Source organism: Meles meles, chromosome 6, assembly GCF_922984935.1.
Source record: "Meles meles chromosome 6, mMelMel3.1 paternal haplotype, whole genome shotgun sequence".
NCBI lineage: Eukaryota > Metazoa > Chordata > Mammalia > Carnivora > Mustelidae > Meles > Meles meles.
The window spans coordinates 68,160,896-68,182,846 of record NC_060071.1 but is presented as its reverse complement, the minus strand read 5'-3'; the positions used below and the strand labels follow the sequence as shown (position 1 = coordinate 68,182,846).

The 21,951-nt window shown below is 54.3% G+C and overlaps 1 protein-coding gene across 4 annotated transcripts; it reads left to right on the top strand.

The window, feature by feature from the left end:
* The first annotated feature begins 1,633 nt into the window (after positions 1-1,633).
* Positions 1,634-21,951, top strand: SHF (Src homology 2 domain containing F). Of its 4 annotated transcripts, XM_046010131.1 has the most exons (7): positions 1,634-2,160; positions 10,890-11,031; positions 13,417-13,623; positions 15,185-15,325; positions 16,774-16,945; positions 17,090-17,209; positions 20,822-21,951. In XM_046010131.1, the coding sequence occupies exons 1-7, from the start codon at positions 1,660-1,662 to the stop codon at positions 21,006-21,008; spliced, it is 1,470 nt and encodes a 489-aa protein (XP_045866087.1). In that variant the 5' UTR covers positions 1,634-1,659; the 3' UTR covers positions 21,009-21,951. The 4 variants fall into 4 exon arrangements, with proteins under 4 accessions (XP_045866087.1, XP_045866088.1, XP_045866089.1 ...); XM_046010132.1 differs by lacking the exon at positions 15,185-15,325; XM_046010133.1 differs by lacking the exons at positions 15,185-15,325; positions 16,774-16,945 and having other exon boundaries at positions 20,822-20,978.

Genomic DNA, 21,951 nt, shown 5'->3' with positions numbered 1-21,951 from the left:
AGCAGCTTAACTCCCTATTTCTTAAACAAAGGTGGCTTCATTTGACACCTACTATTATAAGCATTTTACAGGTTTCATTGTCCATCATCTCCCCTAATCCTCCCACAACAGTTATTATGCCCTTTGCAGCTATAAGGAAAGTGAGGATGGGTTGCATTGAGTAACTTGCCCAGAGATCTGGCTAGAGCCTGCAACCATTGGATTCCTGAGTCAGTGTGTCCTGCAACCCTACTACTCCAAGCATGTGTGTATGTTTGGGGATGGGGGTGGGGACCTGCAGCATCTGTATAAACCTGTGAACCTGTTAGAACCACAGTCTAGGACACCACCCCAGCTAGTCCTACAGAACCAGAAACGGCAATGTAACAAGTTCCCTGGTGATTGTGTTCACATTAAAGTTCGAGAAGCACTGTCTTATGGTGCCAGCTAGAGTTGGCACAAAGCTGAAACCCAACCAATGTTTGGAGACCTGGGCCCTGGGACTTCTAGGGGATTTGCAGTTTTGCCATCACATCTTTCTTTACTCCCCCCACCTCTGAGACCCCTTCCCTTTGGGGCCTAATGTGGCTCTTTGCTCCCTCCCATGCAGATACGGGCCCAAGGGTGAGACAGACTCTGAGGCAGTGCCCTGAGGGGATGATGATGAGGCGAAGCTGCCACCTTCCCAGCAGAGCCAAAAGCAAATGTTGGCGTTTGCTTCAGGGCTACATTATTTCTGTGGAGAAACTGGCTTTATTTCTAAGACAAAAATGCCTATGGCTTGAGCATCAGAGCCTCGAGAGGATAAGGGGTTTGTGATAGACGACATTGGAACTGTTTCTAGACTTGATTTATTGACTTGTCTGTTTCTATTCTGTCACTAATCTGATTGACAATGAACCCTGGGATTTGACTTTAAGGGATTTCTGCGTGTGTGCATGCTGCCATCAGGGCCAGGTGGGCCTGCTCTGAGCGGCTGTGCCTGGGTTTGAGGTGTTCATGTGAGGGCTGTTTGCATGTGAGGAGGGTGTATGTGGAAAAGACACGGGAGAAGTGGGTGTCACTAGAGAGTTGATTATCTGTGATGTGAGATATGTCTGCCTGGATTGGGAAGCAATGCAGTGGGAGCAGCTGGATGGAAGGAGGTAGGTGGGGCTCCCGTGGTACACAGAAGAGGGGATTGTTACAGACACATCTGTAACAGAATGTTACAGGAACAGCCCCATCTCTCGCCCTCCCTAGCTTTTCCTCTTGGGATATTTCCCAATTAGGAGTCCTTGGGGGAAGGTAGGGGAGGGACCGGAGGCATCCGAGGGCTGGGAACCCAGGGGTGTGAGGCGCCGCGTGTGAGCTGCGATCTGGGGAAAGGGAACAGATGGAGACAAGTGCGGCCCCACAGGGGCACGTGTGGGACACGTGGAGGATTCACCTGCAAGTCCAGGATTCGCATCGCCTGCCTTGGGGTCGCCCACTTACTTCTCCTACGTCCACACCAGCTGGAAACCCGCACTCCCTCTTCTCTTCCCTGGCTGGGGGAGGTAGACCCCGATAGGGAGCGGAACCCCGCCCCTCCCTTGTTACTGACGAGCCCCGCCCCCTCCCGCCGCCCGGCGGAGCTCCGCCCCCACCCCCGCCCCCCGCCGGGCTACAGAGCTCCCCTCGCTCAGTCTGGCTGGCCCCATGTTACTGAGCGGAGCTCCTCCGGCGGGCTCCGGCCCGGGGCAGCGGGCGCAAGGGAGCGCGGGGAGCGGCCCGGGGGGGTCGCGCCGGGGCGCCGGGGGAGCGGGAGCCGGCCCTGGAGGGGGTGGCAGTGGCGGAGTGGCCAAGTGGCTCCGAGAGCACCTGGGCTTCCGCGGGGGGGGCGGCGGCGGAGGTGGGGGCAAGCCGGCGCCCCCGGAGCCGGACTACCGTCCCCCAGCACCGTCCCCGGCCGCGCCCCCTGCGCCACCCCCGGACATCCTGGCCGCCTATCGGCTGCAGAGAGAGCGCGACTTCGAAGACCCTTACTCTGGGGGGCCGTCCAGCTCCGCTGCTGCCCCAGCCACCCCCGCCGCCCCCGGCCCCACGCCGCCCCCGCGCCACGGCTCGCCTCCCCACCGCCTTATTCGGGTTGAGACCCCTGGCCCCTCAGCGCCCCCTCCCGAGGAGCGGATCTCTGGACCCCCGGCTAGCAGCGACAGGGTGAGTGCTGCACCGGGCGTGGGTGGCCGGGAGGAGAGGTGGTAGGAGGTCTGGGGCTTTCAAGAGGGACAAAGGTGGCCTGCTCGGGGCCGGGCCTGGGCCCCTTAATGTCACGGTTCCTGGCGGACAAGATCTTAATCCTTGACCCGGGGGCTCGGAGGCTTCATCCACCTTTGTTCAAATTCTCGACCGACTAATCTGGGACGTGTGCCCCCCAAACTCTGCTTCTGTCCCTAATATCGCTCCAGGACTAGTGACCCTCTTCCTCAGGGACTCTGCCCTCCTCCTGTCAGTCCTCCTCCTCCCAGGGCCTAATCAGCGAGCTTTTTTCTAACGGAATTTGAGCACCCCCCACCCCAAGCCAGTTTATAGCTTTTCTGCCCTCCGGGAGCAGTAGCTCCCTGCCCTTTGATCTCTGACCCCTCCCACCAGGGCAGAGGCAGCACAAAGCTCCATTCCTTCTCCTGGGGGGGGGGGGGGAGCCCAAGCATCCTTGCAGTTGCTGTAGCCCCAGGAAGGAGGTGAGGGCTGAGGTTTCTCCCTGTGGATACAGCAAGAGCTGGCCTTTGCCTTACCCAGTGGTACTGGAGCCTGGTGGACTGTTGTTCTCAGGAAGCCAGAACAAGCAGTATATAGTTCTTCACCAAAGATGCTGACCACTGAGGTCCAGGCAGGCTCACTCCTGCAGTATTTCCCTTGGTGTAAGGGAGCAGTCAGTGCTTCGGACCTGTTGCCCAGAAGGGGCTGAGCAGCTGTGTCCACTCCTGGCCTCCCCTTTCCCGGGTCCATTCTGAGGGAGGCTAGAGCCTTTGGGGGACCTGCAGGCATGGGATGAAGGGAAAGCTGGGCAATGCCTCAGAGACCACTGGTGGAGAAACCAGCCCTTGCCCAACCCCATTTCAGTCTTATCCCTCCTTGATAGCTGAAAGCCATCAAGGTCCCTCTGGCCCTAAATTCCATGACAGTGACTCTGGGGACTGCCTTGGCTCTGTTGTCCCCTCCTCACACATCCCTGGAAGCTCAGCCCTGGGGCTTACTCCCTTTCCTCAGCAGAGAACACAGTTTTATTTGGTTGGAGAGCAAAGTTGCTGTCTGAATCCATTGGCTCCCGTGTTGAGGCTTTCGGTGGAGAAACTGTCCTTCTGTCCGATTTCCTGGATAAGAGAGATGTGTCAGGATCAGAGCAGAAGCCTCAGGAATGTGAATTATTTTTCGCCTGGTTCCTGCCACGGGACCTGACTGCCCATCCTGCTTTCTCTTCTGAAAGCAGCGGGAGACTGCTTTCATCATGTGACCTTCAGCTCCTCTCCTTCCTCATTGTCCGCCACTGTTGGGTGATGTGTTGGTGGCAGTGGCAGTGAGGCAGAGGAAGCATTAAACCTTGTTCTTACTACTTACTAAATAACCTTGTTATTACTACTGACCAGTTAGTGTCCTCCCTGACCACTGCCCATTGGCACATGGGCCTGAGCTATCCCTGGCCTTCCTCTCCGCAGTCTTGGAATGGCCTAATAGGCTGCCCCTCAAGCCATGGGCTCCTCTAGGACAAGGATCATTGTCCTCCTCATGTCTGAATTTCCCAAGTGCCTGACATGCTTGGCATAAAAAGGGGTGAATAAAATACATCCATTGAATGGTGACTGTCCATTGCTAGGGTGACCTGAAGGTCAGAGACTCCCTTAACTACAGCTCCCTTTTGTTCATTTCCCCACAGAGATCCCCCCGAGGAAGGGGCTGCATCCACACAAGTGTGAGAGATCCATGGTCTCTTCTCACCGAGGGCATCCATGCCTCAGCCTGGGTTGGCTCTGTGATCTGTGGGCTATTCAGACCTTAGGGGCCAAGAGGTGTCTGACTCCTTTGTCAGCTGCAGGGACAGGAATGAAATCCAGCAGGATCTCCCAGGAGCTACACAATCTGTGGTTTCTTTAGTGGGTGTGATGAGAACAATCCAAACTGGCTCAGGGGCAGGGACATTGTCTCCGCGGGCCCCGACCTGGAGCCTCCCACCATTGAGAGAGAGGAGCTCCACTCGTTTAGGAGTACAGTTTGAGGGATCCCAGAGTCTTCCCTGAGGAAGAGTCCAAGCTAGGCACCTGAGCTCCATATCCTAAACCCAAGTTGCTGTCCCTGAATGGTGAGCCGTCCTGTTGAGCTGGAGTTTCTGTTCTGTGAAGTGTTTTGTCCCGATCCTCCGTTCCTGTCCTCTCGGCCATGCAGGTCTTCGTGGCTTTTTGCTTTGGGGTTACTTTCTGAGGTGAGATGGGGACTGCAGACCGGGATGGGCCATAGGCTGGCCCACTTTCCTTCCCTTCCTGGAGCTCAGTAGCTGGTGCCAGGTGGTTCAGAACCCCGTCAGAGGGCCTGGTTGTGAGGTTTGATGAAATGGATGGAAATACTGCTATGATGAGAAGGAGATGGAGGGGAGATAAGCCCTGTGGAAAGTGACTTTGGAGGGCAGGAGAGAATGGGGATTTCGACAGGCCCTGAGAGGCCTAGGGAGCTTAGAACCATTAGTGTTTCCCCATGCAGGGCTCTGGCTACTGGCCCTCCCTGAGACCTACTGCTGCATTTGGCAAGGGGGCAAGGGTGGCCATCTGGGCGGGCCTGACAGTGCAGGTGTGGGAGCCGCAGGAGCTGCCCCCTGGACCAGGCAGTCAGGACCACACCATCTGGCCATGGGAAGAGATCCCTCATGGTGCTGGGCCCTGTCTGGCCTCCAGGCCACACTTGGGCAGAGGGGTGAGAGAATTGGGCCTTATTTGCTTTGCTCCCTTTTCTCAGATCTGTGACAGGAAAAACCTGGTCTAATTAGGATAGGGAGATGGGTATGGAAAAGGGGCCCTAATTGGATAAAGCTTGGAGCTCCCTGTGACCATCTGCACAGTGTGTCCTTTGCCTCCATCCTGCCAAGATATGTGTGTGTGTGTGAGTGACAGAGAGAGAGAGAGAAAGAGATGATGTGAACAATAAGACAGGCACCCTGTATGCATTAAAACTAGGGCTCTTGTTCTTAGCTCATGGAGAGGCTTTGGGGGTTCGTGAACCTCCAGAAATTATGTGCAAATATTTGGGTGCATGAGCATTTCTCTGGGAAAAGGCTCACAGCTCCCAGATGCTCAAAGGGTTTCATAGGACCCAAAATATCAAGAACTTTAAAAAATAAATACATCATGTTCAAATGGATCCTCCAGCCCCAAATTTGGAAGCAAGTGAAAAGTCAGGTAGAGAGAGGAAAAGGAAGGAGACATTGATGGTGTCAGAAGGCAAACAAGATATTCCCGCTCTGGGGTCAGGAGTCTGACCTGAGGACTGCTGTGGTAAGATCGTGCCTCAGCCAGTGTTCACTGAGGAGTTCTAGAACATTAAGAGACACTAGCCCAGGCGCTGAAAAGGACTCACATCCTAGAAGACCTGGTCCTTGCCTTTTTTGAGTTTATTTGTTCTTGCTTTAATTTTCCTTTCTCTGACGTCCACAGAGTCTGGAGTTGTGATCTGTTTATCTTGCACATGTCCTCCAGTGGAGGCAGGAGGAGGAAGAAAGAAGGGTCCAGGTGAAGGGACCTTTGTGGACTGGTTAGAGCTCTTAACCCTTTGGCCAGGGCTGACCATCTTTGCTGTCACTGGGGCTTTGCGGGGTGTGAGGGGGTACTGCCAAGGCCTGTGGCTACCAGGGGACTTTATGGTGGGCCTACCCACTCTTCCTACTGCTGCTTCCTAACACAGCGGCACTCACTCTTTCAGGAAGACATCTGCAGCTTGTTGGCTTGGCCAGTGACTCAGGGACACCTCCGTTAGCCCTGGCACTCCACCTGTTGGGAGCCAGGAACAGCTAGGGCGCTGCGGACCATGGGTGGGAGCAGCTGGCTGGGGCCTGGGGCTTGGAAGGGCAGCTGCTGCCCTCTCCAGCTCGCCCCCCGCCCTGCAGAACCAGTGGGGATGCTGTGTGAGAGCAGAGTTGGGGCCCAGTCCCGCCGGCACACAGGGAGCCTGTGGGGCCTCTGGAGCTTGGGGCACAGCTGCAGGGCTTCACAGCCCCTCAGGGTGCCACACTCTTAGAGCTTTCTTTGTGGCTGTCCCTGTGAGCCCCTGGAGGACCAGAGATCTGGTCTTTCCATCTTTCATGGTATACTTGCAGACCATTACCTAGTACTTGCCATGTGCCTGGTACCATTTTGAAACAGCTGATGTGTTGTAGACCAATTGCTTCTGACAACGACCCTAGGAGAAGATTCTTTTATTATCCTCAGGTTATTTAGAGGGAGACTGAAGCCCAGGAGTGTTGCATCACATTTGCCTGATTTCACAGCTAGTAGGAGAGCTGAGGTTCACAGCCAGGCGGCCTCATGGCAGACTGGCTGCCAACACTGTGCTGTGGGACCATGGCCCCTTTCGGGGAGCTGTTCACCGAGCGTGGGGAGCAGACTCAGAGAAGGAATGAAGAGTGCACCCCATGCTGGGTTCTCCATTTTCTGAACCGAAAGGCCAGCACTTGCCACCCAGTCCTGAGGTGGCCTCGGACACACCTTGCAAGGGTTGTCGACCTCCATTGTGTATCCGTGATGTTCGAGTGTCTTCCAAGTGTGACATTTCTTTGTAATTAGAAAAAGACGCTAACAGATTGTTTCGTGGGAAGGAGTTTCCATGGCAGATAAAATTGGGAAGGGTGATTCCAATAAACGGGAACAGAGGGCGCAGAAAGTTAGATTTTGGGAAAGGTAAATAGTATATACCATTTCCAAAACTGACAGACTGTCGGCAGAAAAAGGATTTCACGGTTAAATACTTTGGAGAAATGCCGAGTTAAACAAAATTAGACAGCTCTCTTTGCTACACGATTTCTCAGAGCCTTTACCATGCTAAAGTGTATTTTAAATCTACAAGTGGAGGAGAGAGGATGCTACATTTCCTGAGTTGTCTGGAAAATCTGCAGCAAGGTAGTGAGAGTCAGGAGACCTGGGTGCCAGTCTTGTCTCTACTGCCGCCATCTGTGTCCCCTGTCCAGCACCTAAACTCTGGGCTTTAGTGTCTGAATAGAAGAGATCAGCGGCAGGGCCAACATCTATTGAGCCCTGACTGCATTCCAGCCTCTGAATTAAGGACTTTTACACTCATTGTCCTCTTTCCAATCCTATGAGGTGGGTAGTAATACCATCCCCATTCTACAGGTGAAAAACCAGAGGCTTCCAGACATTAAATGTCAACCGAAGACATGGAGGAAAGGGGCAGGGGGAGACTTTGGCAACCTTGCAGAGCCCAAATCCTGTGACATGTGCCCCCTGCTAGCTGCCCTTAGACCAGCAAGCCCCATGGGTAGGGTCAGGAACTCCTAGTGGGGCCCAGCTGCAGAGCGGAAGGTCGCACCAGATGGTAGGCCTGCCAGCTATCTTAGGAGAGGCTCAGGCAGGAAGGAGACTCAAAGCAGGACAGCTGCTCTGGGAGGGGCACTGCCCAGTTGGAACAGGCACAAGAGCCGGGTCTGGAGCCTGCTGGATGGCAGGAAGGGAGGAGATCTGGTTGGCAGGAGGCGTGGAGACAAGGGGGCCTCCGGGCAGCAGCTACTAATTTGGAAGTATTTCAGCCTTTCAGTAGCATTCTGCCTACCAGAGGGTTTGCCTAAATATTAGCCCTGGTTTTAGGTGCCTTCCCTGCCAGTTCTTCCCTTCTGCCCTTGAACCAAAGGCTTTGATCCCTCCTCAAGTGCCGGTTCTCCGGACAGCCTGCTCCCACAGCTGCTGCTGGTCTGTCCAAGTGCTCAGAGTTGGGGTGAATGGAGAGCTGAGAGTCTGTGTCGCTCCAGAAGCTAGAGTCTTAGAGAGGGAGGCCTTTGGAGCATCTAGTAAATGTACACTGAGTGCCTCCCCTGTGCCAGGCCCTGTGGTGGACATGGTATACAGCAGTGAGCACAGCAGTCAGGCAAAGGTCCCATGAACAAAATAAATCGTAATAGAGCAAAGGTGTCAGAAGACTGCAGAGGCAGCTTCCCCCCACTGAGCAGTCTGGCCTTCTCACATGGCCTAGAAACCACAGGTGGGTACCCATCTTGCCAACCTTCCCAGCAGGTGTTTCTGCTTCTGCTCCTGCCTCCCAGCCCTGTGGGTGGCTTCTCTAGGTGACCCGCCCAGGGCGGGGGGCTAGATTTTCCTGGAGCAGGGTGTGGAGTCTGGGGTGGAACAGAGGAGCCATTGAACTGCCCACAGAGCTGCCACCTGGGTGCCCACAGGCATTGTGGGCTGGCCCTAGGAAGGCCCATGCTGGGCCAGGGAGAGGTCACAGCTCAAGTCCAGCCCAGGGCTCCAGCAGGCAGGACACTGGCTTGGAGGGGGAAGATCCGGGGAAGGGACCTCTGCAGAGCCTGGGGGACTGGGGCTTGGGCACAGCACTTCTCACTGAGCAGTTTCTCCAGGACTCAGTGCCCTACCCCCCACCTCCCCACTGGACTCATGATGCCTTTCTCTTCTGAATAAACCAGGAGAAGTACTTCCTTTGTCTGTTCTTCCTGTTTTATGTGAACTAATTTAACAGATACCTACTGAGCCTTTTTAGGTGCTGGGAATTTAGCAGTAAGCATGGTGCTACCCTCGGGAGGCTCAGGATCTGCAGGAAGACAGATGATGAAACAAGTATTTATTACACAGTGTAATAATACCCCAGCACAGAGACATCTAACCATACATGGGGTTGGGGGGGAGAATGGAAAGGATTTCTGAAGAAAGAAAATCATATAATCCAGGTAGAGGGAAAGCTTTTTTGGTAAGAAACAAAGCACAGACCTTTCAGGTAACAGAGTGATCCGAGGTGGGTAGGGAGAAGCCGAAGAGGAAAGTGGAATCTTTAAGTCCCTTTAACTCTGGACTTTTTCTTGTGGGCATTACACTCTTTAAGGATAGCCCGTCCGATAACTCGGTTCCTGTTAAATAGCTGTTACATAGGAGTGTGAGGCTGAGTGCCAACTGCCAACTGCAGAGCCCCCTTGGTTGGGTGGGTGGGGCTGTGGGGGCTAGTATGCCTCGGAGGAAGCAGCCTGGGGTGGGAGTGGATTTCTTTTCTCTCCTTCCCGGAAGAAGGAGGACTAGGGGTGGAGGGCTCCGAGGGGAGAGAGGCAGTGATCTAGTAGAAACATTTTTTTAGTACCTACTGTGAGCCAGGCGCTTCTTAGAGCTAGAGAGACAGAAACAACAAAGAACTCTAGGCTGGTGGGTGAGCTGATGGTGGGGATTGTATGACCTGAGATGGTGGTCTTCTCAGAAGCAGCTGGAGATTTGAGGGAGGTGAAGGAGCTGAGGGACTTGGGTGGAACAAGGTGGAACATGGTGGGAGCTGAACTGAAGGGGGAGATGGTAGGAGTCATTGGGATATGCTTCAGAGACCCCTGGAGGGGCTTGTGGGGGGCCCAAGGAACAAGCAGGAAGAGTTCCTGTGGTGGGCAGTTTCCTTTCCCCATCACTGCTTTGCTAGGGGGTCCCAGATCCACTGACCCAGGGCAGACAATCACCCCCATAGCCTTCCTGCTTAACTGACTCCTGCAGTTCTGATCTGGCCCAGACCCAAAGCACACACTGAGAATGGAGGAGAGGGAGGAGTGGCCCCTCCTCATGCCACAGGCCCCAGAGCCACCTCTTGTCAATGCCTGTCAACTCAGTGCAGTGCTCCGGCAGGTGCTGGCAGCCCTGGGTGGGCTGGGCTCTGTCTCCGCCTAGGCCTGTCCCCTTCAAGGAGCCTGTGCCCAGCTTGGAGAAAGGCTCTATTGTCCTCTGCTGCACCCCGCCCTGAGCACCTTGGGCTCTTCCTCAGGGTGTGTGGCTTATAGTTCGCTCTGCCTTGACTGGAGCAGGGACAGGAGGTTTGGCCATGAACCACTTGTGAGGGAGAAAGGGGCAGTGCAGGATGTGGAGTGTCAAGGCTATGCCGTCCCTGTTCCTAGCCTCCAGGAACCAGGGGATTTCAACTGAGCCCAAACCCTGGCTTTCCTCAGGGCTGTCAAAGTTGGTCTCTCTCCTGGGATGGCCAAGACGCCCACTGGCGGCAGGTTGGCAGCATCATTTTGCACAAAGGGCACAGGTTCCAACTGGGTTCCCCCACTTAGGTGGAATGGTCTTGGCCATATTATTCCCTACCTACCCTGAGCCTCCGTTTCCTTAAAATGAGTGTAACAATGCACACATGATGTGGTGATGAATGTTCTGAGGCTAGACCAGCAGGACTGTGCCATAAAGTGAGTATTTGGCTTTGCTTTTCTCTATGGTCAGCAAATTTTTCTTTGTTCAGCATCTGGGATGGAACTTGTAGGTATGGACCAAGTTAATCTCTGAGTTGCCTGCTATTCCCTACTTGTTCTTTGAACTCCTCCGACACGTTTGCAACCAGTTCTCTGAATTGATTCCCTCTGTTGGACCATCTGGTGTTTAACACCTCTGTCACCCAGCCTGGACACGGACTGAGGTAGGCTGTAGTGCCCAGAGCTTTATCCTGGCCATTTAACCTAAAGGATGACCCAGAGGCAAAAAATTAACAGAAAAGATAGATCTGCCACTCTGTCTGCAGCCTTGTAGGGGAACCCTGCAGAGGGTTCTTGTCCCCATCCAAGCTCAGAGCCTGCCTGTGGATCCCTCTGGCTCTAGGTCTAAGACATTCTGCCTAGAACTCACTCCCATGGACAAAGCATCTGGGGAGATGCAGAGCTGTCTCTCCGATGTCTGAAGCCTGCTCTCCTCACTGTCTTCCCACAGTTGGCAATCCTTGAAGACTACGCGGACCCATTTGATGTTCAGGAGACTGGTGAAGGCCCAGCAGGAGCTTCTGGAGCCCCAGAGAAGGTCCCTGAAAATGATGGCTACATGGAGCCCTATGAGGCCCAAAAGATGATGGCTGGTGCGTGATGGAGTCGGGGGGGGGGGGGATTGCTGTCTGAGGCACAACAGGCTCTGGGACCCACAAGACTAAGGATTGATTCCATGATTCCTTACTGGTCGTTGGAGACCATGGGTCCACCACGGACCACCTTGCGTCACTGGCCACTGCCTTAAGAGAGTCAGTTTGGAGAAGGAGCCATGACTTGTGGTGCCTGAGATGTGAGGCGGTAGAGAAGGCCACACAACCAAAGGTCAGGCCGATAGTCAGGAGGGGCAGGATAAGTGGTGTGGGCTAGGGGTCATGGAACCCAAAAAAGAGAAACACCAGCTTTAGGGAAGGTGGTGAGCTTGAGAGGTTGTGATATCAGAGTGAAACAGCTTTATGGTGGTTGGAACCACAGGGCTGGAGAAGGGCAAGCTGGTCAAGGAGTGCAGGCAGAGAGCAATGAGTAGGACTTGGTCCTGGGGAGCAGAGCAGAGGTCAAGAGAGGGTCCAGGGAAAGAACTAAGGGGAGGTGATCTGAGAGGAGGACAGGGGTGAGTTGTTAAGTCAAGACCCCAAGGCAGGAGGGGAGGAAGGTTTGTTCAAGGGCAGACAGTTTTAGTGTTGGGCATACCGAGGAGCCAAAATGAGAGAGGCCACAGGGGCAGTGAAGGGCCTTGAAGGTGGGAATGAGGCATTTGGACTTGCTCTGGAGGAGGAGGAAAACTGATACGGATTCCTGAGCAAGACAGAAACAGGACAAGTGTGGCATTTTATTTATTTATTTTTTAAGATTTTATTTATTTTTTTGACAGAGAGAGAGAGATCACAGGTAGGCAGGGAGGCAGGCAGAGAGAGGAGGAAGCAGGCTCCCTGCCGAGCAGAGAGCCAGATGTGGGGCTCGATCCCAGGACCTTGGGATCATGACCTGAGCCAAAGGCAGAGGCTTTAACCCACTGAGCTACCCAGGCACCCCAAGTATGGCATTTTAAGGGGATTACTGAGGCTTTGGTGTACAGAACAGACCAGGAGAACTGGGCATCAGAAAGATGAGTTAGCAGTTGTGGAAACTGTTGAGGCTTTAAGGGAGCAATAATTAGCACCGCTTTCTTCCCCTCCTGAGCTTGGAGATCACTGAGAAGTCAGAATAAGGAAATAGATGGATGAAGATAAGAATTCAGCTTTATGAGTGATACAGTAGATTGGAGAACATCACTTAGCTATGTCTCCACAGTGGGTTGCTTAATACTTCACAGAATTAAACTTGCCCACTCGGGCTTGGGCAGTGCAGCACAGCTATAGGCCCCGTCACAGGAGCAGGGCAAGGAGACAGGAGGAAAAAGAGCCAGAAGGCAGAGCTGAGAAAGAGAGTGAACATCCGCTGCTGATCAGATAAGCTGCTCTCCCTCCTTGGGAGTGGGGTGAGGGGGCAGAGAGCAGTCAGAAGTGTTCTCCATGGAGCTCATGGAAATGCGAGCCAGGAGAGGAGGGCTCACCCTAGCAGCAGTCTAGATGTGGAGAGATGAGGCTAAGAGTCCTCAGGTACTGGGGGCAAACAGGTGGGATTTAGAGCAGGAAGGAGGGCCAGGACGGAGGAGAGCAGTGTAGTGGACAGAAAGGGAGAAGGTGGGAGGGAAACTACCCTCTTTAGATCAGAGAGGTGTGTACCCCTCGGAGGCTCATGAATGCCCCGGAATTGTATGTGAGAATTTGCACATTTTCTGGAGAGTAGCTCCATAGCTTTTATTGTATTTTCAATGGGACCAGTGATCCCAAAAAGGGAATAACAGAACCGAGTAGAAGAATTTCTTGGGAAAGTGGCAAGTTTGAAACATTCAAGTGAAAGATCTTACTGGCAACTGGAAGTGTATATGGTGCCATGAGACTGGGCAAGGAGTGAGGGCGAATAAGGCCTGGTTCTGGGGAACAGAGACCAAGAGAGGGGCCAGGGAAGGAGCCCAAACGGGTGACCAGAGAGGACAACCACGTAAATGACTTGTCAGAAGGGGACAGTTGCAAGGAGGGAGTGCTCAGCAGTAGCTGAGCAACAAAGAAGTATTTTCTGATTGTCAAGTGGTATTACTTGGGATGTAAGGAAAAAATTGGAGCTGTGTAGCCAGGAGGTGGATTAGGAGAGGACCCTGCCTCAGTTTCTGAAATGTGTAAGCCTCATTTCCCAACCCCTTGCTGGCCATCTAAAGATCTTTTTTCTGTCTTTCACTCTGGTGCTTCTCTGCCCCTGCCTCCATTGGATCCCATGCTTTTTGGAACCCCAGAGATGTTTTGAGGGCCATTGGGCCCCCAGAGCCAGTGGCATCTCCTCTGAAGGAGGCTTGGTGTGTTGCTGAGGGTGCTGACAGAGAAGCTGAGCTGGGCAGCCAGGGCTGCTCTCACCCCTCCTCTCCTGCCTTACCCTGGCAGAGATCCGGAGCTCCAAGGAGACAGCCGCTCAGGCCTTGCCTCTGTATGACACGCCCTACGAGCCAGAGGAGGAGGGGACCACCCCTGAGGGTGAGGGGGCCACCTGGCCTCGGGAGTCCCGGCTGCCAGAGGATGACGAGAGGCCCCCTGAGGAGTATGACCAGCCATGGGAGTGGAAGAAGGAGAGGATTTCCAAAGCCTTTGCAGGTAAGCCCCTGGTGGAGATGATGGGTCTGCTGGGGTCTCCAAACAGCTCTCCAGGCCCAGGGCAGTGGAAGGAGTGGACCCCAGGGGCTGGGGGAGGCCCTGAAGCTGGGCCCAAGGGAGGAATAGTTGCGTGCATCACAGAGATTGGCGAATTGGGCCATGTGGTTGCAGCGCTGTGTGTGGGTCAGGGAAAGGGTAAGGGAGGATGGTGGGTCTCCCTGCATCACCCCCTCTCAGAGCCCAAGAGGCTTAGGCCACTTCCCTCTTTTGGGAGACAGGGTATATCTTAAAATAAAGACATTCCAAGGAAAAAGATAAAACTTGTGACATGTTAAATACTTACCCTTAACAAAAGAAGGCATTTAACAGCCCAGACAATGAAAACGGCTGTGTGTGTAACCTTTAGAGATCCCAGCCTTGAATTAGAGAGCTGTGTCTCCCAGTAGCAGGCTGGACAAGACCAGGGCACCTGTGCCCTTGAGGGTATTTCTGAGGAGCAGGAACAGGTGGGGAGAGGGAGGCTGTGAGAAATCCCCTTGGTTGAATGAGGGTTAGGTCTCTCCTGTGTCACACACCCCATTGCGGATCCCAGGCCTGGAGTCCAACCCGGGGAGGTGTGGGGGGTTGGTGCTGAGTGGGTGCAGCTGGAGAGCCTGGAGAGGGCTTTAGCCCCTGGATTCTTGATTCAGTGAAAACAGATGTAAATGCCATTTGACTTCACCCCCACTCCTATGGCCCCTTCACCCCTCCTTGGGCAAGGGGGCTCATGCTAAAGCTGGACTCAGCTCTGCCCTGTCCTCCCCGCCCTGGCGGCTAGACTGGGAAACCACAGGTTTCTAATTTGTTCCTGTAAAGCGTGCACCATTGAGGAGGGACCATTTATCTCCAGAAGTCTCCTTGGAGAATCAATACTGTTTGGATTGCTTAATGGGAAAATCTATGCTCGTCATTAGGAAACCTCGTTAGCAGTCCTGCAGCCACCAGTGGCATCCCTTTCTTAATTGTCAGGGCTCAAGATTGAGGGTGTGGGGCTAAATTTCAATAAAACATCTGCCCCCACATCAGAGTATTCCTGACAGCCTGGAGCTGGGCTGTTAGTCTCGCTGCCCATGACTTCCCAGACCATGGGTAAAAGGAGGAAGGGCGGCAAGTCTGAGGGTGCCAGGAGGCTGTGGGAACCTGGGTGTGGTGCTGGGAGGTGAGGGCAGCTTGTTGTCCCTCCTTTCTTCCTTTCCTGCTCCTTTTGGGCCCTGGAGGCTTCTGAGGCTTCATATGAAGGGGACCCACATGGCTGGCAGGGCAAGAGTCTGCATCCTGTTTGCTATCTGTGCCCCTCACCCTTTGACTGAGCTAGCCTGGTGTGGTCACTGTGGCTCCATCCAACCCTCTGAGAGTCCTGCTCCCCCCTCAGAAGCCACTCCTGCCTCTGCTCTGACCCTCCTCCTTTCTAGGCTATCCTGTGTCCTGGCTCTGGGTTTTGGTGTCTCAACCTCTGCCTCTCTCTGTCTCTCTCTCTGTCTCTGTCCCTGTCTGTGTCTCTTCTCCCTGCTGCTGGCTCCAGTTGACATTAAGGTCATCAAAGACCTACCTTGGCCTCCACCAGTGGGACAGCTGGACAGCAGCCCCTCCCTCCCTGACGGGGACAGGGACATCTCCGGTCCAGCCTCACCCCTCCCTGAGCCCAGCCTGGAGGACGGCAGCGGTGGGTCCTGTGGGAGCTTCTGGCCAGGGTGACATGTTCTCTCATGCCTCAGGCCCTGTGGGCTTGGGTTGGAGGAGCTGGAATGGGGCAGGGTTTGGAGAACCCAGGAAGAATTCCCTCCATCCTGGAGGAAGAGAGAAGGGACAAAGCACACATTCCTCCTTCCTCCGAAAGGTGTGGGGAAGGTGTCTTCTAAAGGAGTCCCTTTACAAATATCTATCCCACCATGCCACAAAAATCCACTATTTTATTTTTTTTTAATTTTTAAAAAAATATTTTATTTATTTGACATAGAGAAATCACAACTAGGCATAGAGGCAGGCAGAGAGAGAGGAGAAAGCAGGCTCCCTGCGGAGCAGAGAGCCCAATGCAGGGCTCGATCCCAGGACCCTGAGATTGTGACCTGAGCCGAACGAAGGCAGAGGCTTTAACCCACTGAGCCACCCAGGCGCCCCCAAAATCCACGATTTTAGATTAACTTCTTTGCATAGGATTTTGCCTGACCCCACCCTTAGTGTAAATAACTCTTGAGGCAGGGATGATGCTAGCACAGAAAGTGTCTGAGTCCTTCCAGTAAGTGAAGGGTGTGATCCTTGCATCTGGTAACTGAGAGACAATAAGATCCTGAAAATGCTGCAAGGAGAGAAAAAACCCAAATGAGAAGAAAGGAAGCATTGAACACTTCCATCTCCATTCAGTTTTGTACAGAATGGGCGCCAAGGATTTGTGAACACCTGTTTGTACATTTGTGCCTGAGTGTGAGGGGTATTTTGTAAATATAGGATGAAAGAGGGTCTCTGTCACCTGACCATGTGTGCCTGTGCCCATGTGGCTCACTGGCTTCCTCCCTCCAGGGGGCTGGTTCAGTGGGGCAGAGCCACCCGAGCTGGGTTTCTCGGGTGGGGGCAGGGAGCCTGTGGGCAGCAGCCCTGGGGGCGGGGGAGGGGCAGGCTGGCTGGCGGCTTCAGGCAGGATTAGCCTGTCAGGATGGCACCAAGGGGAATCGGATAATTGTTCTCAAATCAATAAGTCATTTCTACAGAATGGCTTGGCAGGGTGATATGGAGAACGGTAATGAACTCTGAGGAGGAGAAAGAAACAATATTATCAGCGCTGAAGCCACCCCGAGGGGGAATGGAATAGGGAAAGGCAGGCAGCTGCTCCAGAGGGAGAAGTTGAAGTGGTTTCTCATGTTGCTTCTCTCTCCTCTCCTCCCACAGCATGGGAACTGGTAGGCACAGTGTGGCATAGGAGGGCTGAGCCCCACCCCCAACAGGGGAGTAGACCCAAGATTCTGTCCCCAGAGCCAGTCAAGCCCAGGAACATGTCCCACCCTTCTAGAACATTCCTTTGACCCCTTTTGGCAGAAAATGGGGGGAGCACTGGTTATTCTATAGAGCTCTGTCTCTAAGGGTCCTCGGAGTCTATGACTGGTATATTCCCCACAGCCCAGTTTGAAGGATCTGAGAAGAGCTGCCTGTCACCTGGCCGGGAGGAGAAGGGGCGGCTACCTCCCCGACTCTCTGCAGGGAACCCCAAGTCAACAAAGCCCCTAAGCGTGGAGCCCAGCAGCCCCCTTGGGGAGTGGACAGACCCAGCACTGCCTCTGGAAAACCAGGTGTGAGTGTCTGTGTCCAGCTGGGGACTCTCTCCCCTCCCTTCCCCTCCTGCCACTGGCTTACCTGCAGGGGACACCCAGAATGGGTGGGCCAGGACGGCGAGGGACCCAGCAGAGATGCCCCCCTTCCTCTCTCTTGTCCTCAGCTGGTACCACGGGGCCATCAGTCGAACAGATGCCGAGAACCTGCTCCGACTGTGCAAAGAGGCCAGCTACCTGGTGCGCAACAGTGAGACCAGCAAGAATGATTTCTCCCTGTCCCTCAAGTGAGTAGGGGTGGGCCAACTAGCAATGTTAGGCAGGATTAGCTCGTCAGCATGGCACCAAGGAGAATCCATGGGAAGACAACCAGCAGGACAGGAGGACCAACATTCTCCCCATGCCCAACCAAGCTGGGGAGAACTCCGTCCCCATGAACATTTGCTGACCCTGGGCCAGGCCCTGGGGATCTGGAGCAGTCTGAGGCTCAGCCCCTGATCTCAAGGAGCTCAGAGTCCATTACAGCAAACAGTCAAGCCTGTCCGATGGGAGGGGAGGGTCACCCCCCCCCCCCGTCACTTACTAGCTGTGTGGTCTGGGGCCCCCTTAACCTCTCTGGGCCTCAGTTTTCTTACTTATAAAATAGGAGAATAATAATATCTATCTTGTAGGGAAGGATCAAATGAAATAATATATGGGAGGCACTTAACATGGTGCTAAATGCTAAATAAATTATCACCATCATCTTTATTAATAGAAGTCCAAATATTCTTTTTTTTTTTTTTTTTAAAGATTTTATTTATTTATTAGAGAGAGAGAGAGCGAGAGCACGGGTAGACAGAGTGGCAGGCAAAGGCAGAGGGCAAAGCAGGCTCCATGCCGAGTAAGGAGCCCGATGTGGGACTGGATCCCAGGACGCTAGGATCATGACCTGAGCCGAAGGCAGCTCCCAACCAACTGAGCCACCCAGGCGTCCCAGAAGTCCAAATGTTCTTAAAGCACAGGCAAGGAGAGAGGAACTTTGCTCGAGGGAGGCTGGGTCCTGGGAGGAAGGTGGAACAGCGGACACAAAGCTATTATTCACTGTGAAGAAGTGGGCAGGCAGTCTGGGTACTAGTGGCTGATAACTGACTCTTAAAGGATCCAGAAAGAGGAGGGGGTGGCAGGACCCTCCCCTCCCATCAGCCTTTCTTCCCAGGAACAGATAGATCAGCATTGACCTCCTAGGCCATCCTGGTAGAATGGCCAGCCCTCCCCTTCATCCCAGGAGTTCTGCCTGGTAGATCCTACACTCCACACGACAGCCTGTCAGATGGTGTGTCCATTCACATCCCCTCAACACTGCTGGGACATCTGTACCACCTCCTATTACGCTTTCCGGGGCATTAGAATACAGGTATACCCCCACTTCAAACAAATGCAATATACAGAAAATTTGGGACTATTAAACAGATACATTTGAGGATAATTATTCAACTTCAACTAAAAGATAATGGGAAAATGCCAGTCTATATTCAAATAACTTGAATTTTATTCTTGGGCTTAATAAAACTAGCTCTGTGACCCTAGACAAATCATGAAACCTGTCTGGGCCTTGGTTTCTTCCTTTGCAAAATGCATTAATGGGTACCACTTAGGTTTCTTGCCACTCTCATACCCTGAAAATTATCATAAAATCAAAGGAGCATTTAGGAAAAGTTAATCTGTCAAAAATCTGATATAATACTAGGAATGTGTATTGCTTTAATAGATTAGAGTCACAGAGCATCTACTGTGTGCTGAGCAGAATATATACCCTCTTCAAACCACCAGCCTATAAGATGAATCTCTTTTTTATAGACAGAAATAAATACAAAGAGCTATGTGACTTGGTTGAGGCCACAGGTAATGAAGTGCCAAAAGCAGGATTTGCACCCAGCTCAGTTCAGCCTTACTACAAGAACCGCAGTCTTCCATTGCATAGCTCCACCCGACATCAAATCTGGAACAGTCCAAGGCTGGGTTAGACAGCAAGGGTCTGGCTCCCTGAACAGAGTGGGGCAGGGCTCAGCCCTAGCCTGGGGAGTACAAGGGGGAGGCAGGCGTGGATGCTGCTTCAGCCCAGCCTCATCTGGCCCCACCAGCATCCGCCTGCCAGAGCCTCGTTTGCATATAAATGGCTTCTCTGAAATACAATTATGGTTTCTCTGCTCTCCGTAATAGAAGGGCTTTCACTGGTAATTAAACAGCTTCCTCCGAAAGCCATGTCAGCTCTGGCCCTGCGGCCCAGCTAGTCCCATCCAGGCTCCTGAGGGTTGGGCAAGGACTCTGCTTGGGACTTTATCCCAGGAGGTCAGTTCTCCAGATGGAGGCTTATTACCACTTATTGCCCTTTTTGGCCAGAGCTGTTCCTCAAGGAGAAGATGCAGTGCAGTTTTTGGGAGAGGTTATTATCCCAAGTGGACTGTGGGTAGGGGCTTGTCCCCAAACTGTGAGAGGGTGAGGGAAAGCAAGGCCCAAGCTAGTACCCACAGCTTTGGGCCTGGGCCATTGCATAGGGCAGACAGGGGAGAGGATCTACTCACTGCCTCCCCCTCTCTGCACCGCCCCCAGGGACTGTACAGTTTCCCCAGGGCCTGTGTGGTCACCATCAGTCTCAGCCATTATCTGAGGCCTAAAGAAGAGGGATGCCTGTGCCCCCCCCCACCCCCCGCCCTACACCCAGCCTGGGGCTCCCAGCAGGCTTTAGGTTACTGTATCCTAGAAGGAATTGGGAGGGTTTTTCCTGTCATCCCTTTCCTCTCTCCAGTCATCCACTCTCTGTCTTCACTTGTGGGCCCAGTGAAATGGGTCCAGTCAGAGCCCTTTTTGTACCCAGGCAGGGGAAGGAAATGAAGTTTGCCAGCCTCACCTCATATGAGGGTCCCCCTCACCAGTCCTACTTCCCTTACTAGTTTCTGAGCCCTGCACTTGTCCCCAGGTAGGCTCTGGATGGGAGAGACAAGTATTCAGGTTTTGGGGCTCCCCTAAGGATTGCTTCCTCCTTGCCTGTGGTAGCTTGGGCAGACACTGTTCTTGCTTGGGCCCCACCCCCACCCCCATGTTTTCTCTCTAAGACAGAGGGTGTCTGGGTAGTTGGGAGCTGGCCAGAGCTCTGAGCAGCAGGGTCCTTGTCTTGTGGGCAGGGCCAGGCACTAATGTGGATTTCCTGGATTGTGTCCGGGAGATGGGAGAGGCAGTAGAGCGTTTCTTCTCTGAGGGAGGGAGTTACAGCCTCACCAGCCTCACCGATGATGTCATCTCAGGGTGAAGGGATAAAGGGGGGGGGGGGGGCTTGGCCCAAGGCCCAGTTAGCAGGAGGGTAAAGGGATATCCCCAGGACAAGGCAGTTGAGACTTCCAGATTTGGAAAGGATTTCCAGAGCCCCTAGCTCACGCCCTCCCCTGGTTTCTGCAAGAGACAGCCTCAACCAAGATTGACTTGGTTGTCAACAATGTCCTGCCAAGGATGTGTGTATCTCCACAGGCGTCACTAGGAGCCCCATTCCACCCCCTCCACAGCTCAGAGATGGGGAGGGCAGACCAGCCTTGGCCATACAGACTGGAGGACACTGGTGCCTGGGTCCCAGGGTTTGGGGCAGGGAGAGTGGTCGCTCATTTCCACCTGCACACGCCCTGTACACTCACTACACACACATTCTTGGCACACCCAGTGCCCTTACCACAAAACCAATGCCTACTGTTACCCAGTCACAAAATCCTTTGTGCCTCCTCCCTGTTTTCTGGACTGGCCTCCAGCTTCCCAAGTCACCTCCACACACAGCTGGCCAGAAACAACATTTGCTGCATGGGTAGGGGTTGGAGAGGGAAAGGGGACCGGAGAGGGCCCCTACTCACCAGGGTCTCCTTTCCTCTTCCCAGGAGCAGTCAGGGCTTCATGCACATGAAGCTGTCCCGGACCAAGGAACACAAGTACGTGCTGGGCCAGAACAGCCCACCCTTCAGCAGCGTCCCTGAAATCGTGCATCACTACGCCAGCCGCAAGCTGCCCATTAAGGGGGCCGAGCACATGTCCTTGCTCTACCCTGTGGCCATTCGGACTCTGTAGATGGGAGGCCTGGGCACTGTGACAAATCTGGACCAACCTGTGCCCACCCCCCTGCTGAGGGCTGTGGCTCTTCCCAGGGACATGTTCTGTCAAACCTTTCTTCCCCTCTTCCCGAGATCAAGTGGAAGCTGGAGATTACTTAATTTATTCTAAACGGGAAGGTTATTCCAGAGGACAGCCCCTGGAGGAAGGGAGCGTCAGAGCCGCTGGTCGCCAGAGGAGTTTAAGATCCGCAGCTCCCCGCCTTTTCCGCCCCTAGGGCACAGGGGGAGACCTTATTCCTCACCGTCTCCTTCCCCCTGGGTCAGTGTGGGGTGGGGCAGGACGCGGGCCTGCGGGCGCCCTGGCCATCTCTCTGCTTCCACCCCCAAACCACCGGCGGGCTCCGTCCAGAGTCCGGTGCGGGGCTTAGGGAAGGCAGAACCCCCAACCCCCGCCCCACCAAGGATGGAGCGGGCCTTGGGGGTTGGGAGACGAAGGGAAGGGCTCGGGCCGGAGGGAACTTGTGCAGTCCCCGGGCCGCCCCGGCTCCCGGCCAGATGCAATAAATAAACCCAGTCCTGCCAGGCACAGACGCGTCCGCGCTTCCAGCGCCGCCCCCCGGGCTGTCGAGGGAGGGAGCTGCGAAGCGAGCGCAGATTCTGTTTATAAATCAGCTCGGGAGCAGACACAGGCCGGCTGTGAAAAGCACTTTCGAAGCATCAAGTTCCTTCCCTTGAGATGTCAAAACAGCCCCCGCCGCCCCCGCCCCGGCCGGGGGTACCCGGAGCCGGCCGGCCGCGCGGCGCCCCCTCCCCGCCACGCCGACTCGCGCGGCTCCCCAAGAGCGCGTCCAATTTCCTGCCAATTCGTCTGGGAGGAGGGGAGCTGCGGAGAGACAAAGAGGCAGCGCGCCAGGCGAGGGGAGCGGGCGGCCCTGCCACGCGGAAACCGCGCACCCGCA

Coding starts and splice junctions, on each gene's coding strand:
- SHF (XM_046010131.1), top strand. CDS start 1,660: ATGTTACTGAGCGGAGCTCCTCCGGCGGGCTCCGGCCCGGGGCAGCGG. Junction 11,032..13,416: donor GGCCCAAAAGATGATGGCTG/GTGCGTGATGGA, acceptor TTACCCTGGCAG/AGATCCGGAGCTCCAAGGAG. Junction 17,210..20,821: donor GATTTCTCCCTGTCCCTCAA/GTGAGTAGGGGT, acceptor TCCTCTTCCCAG/GAGCAGTCAGGGCTTCATGC.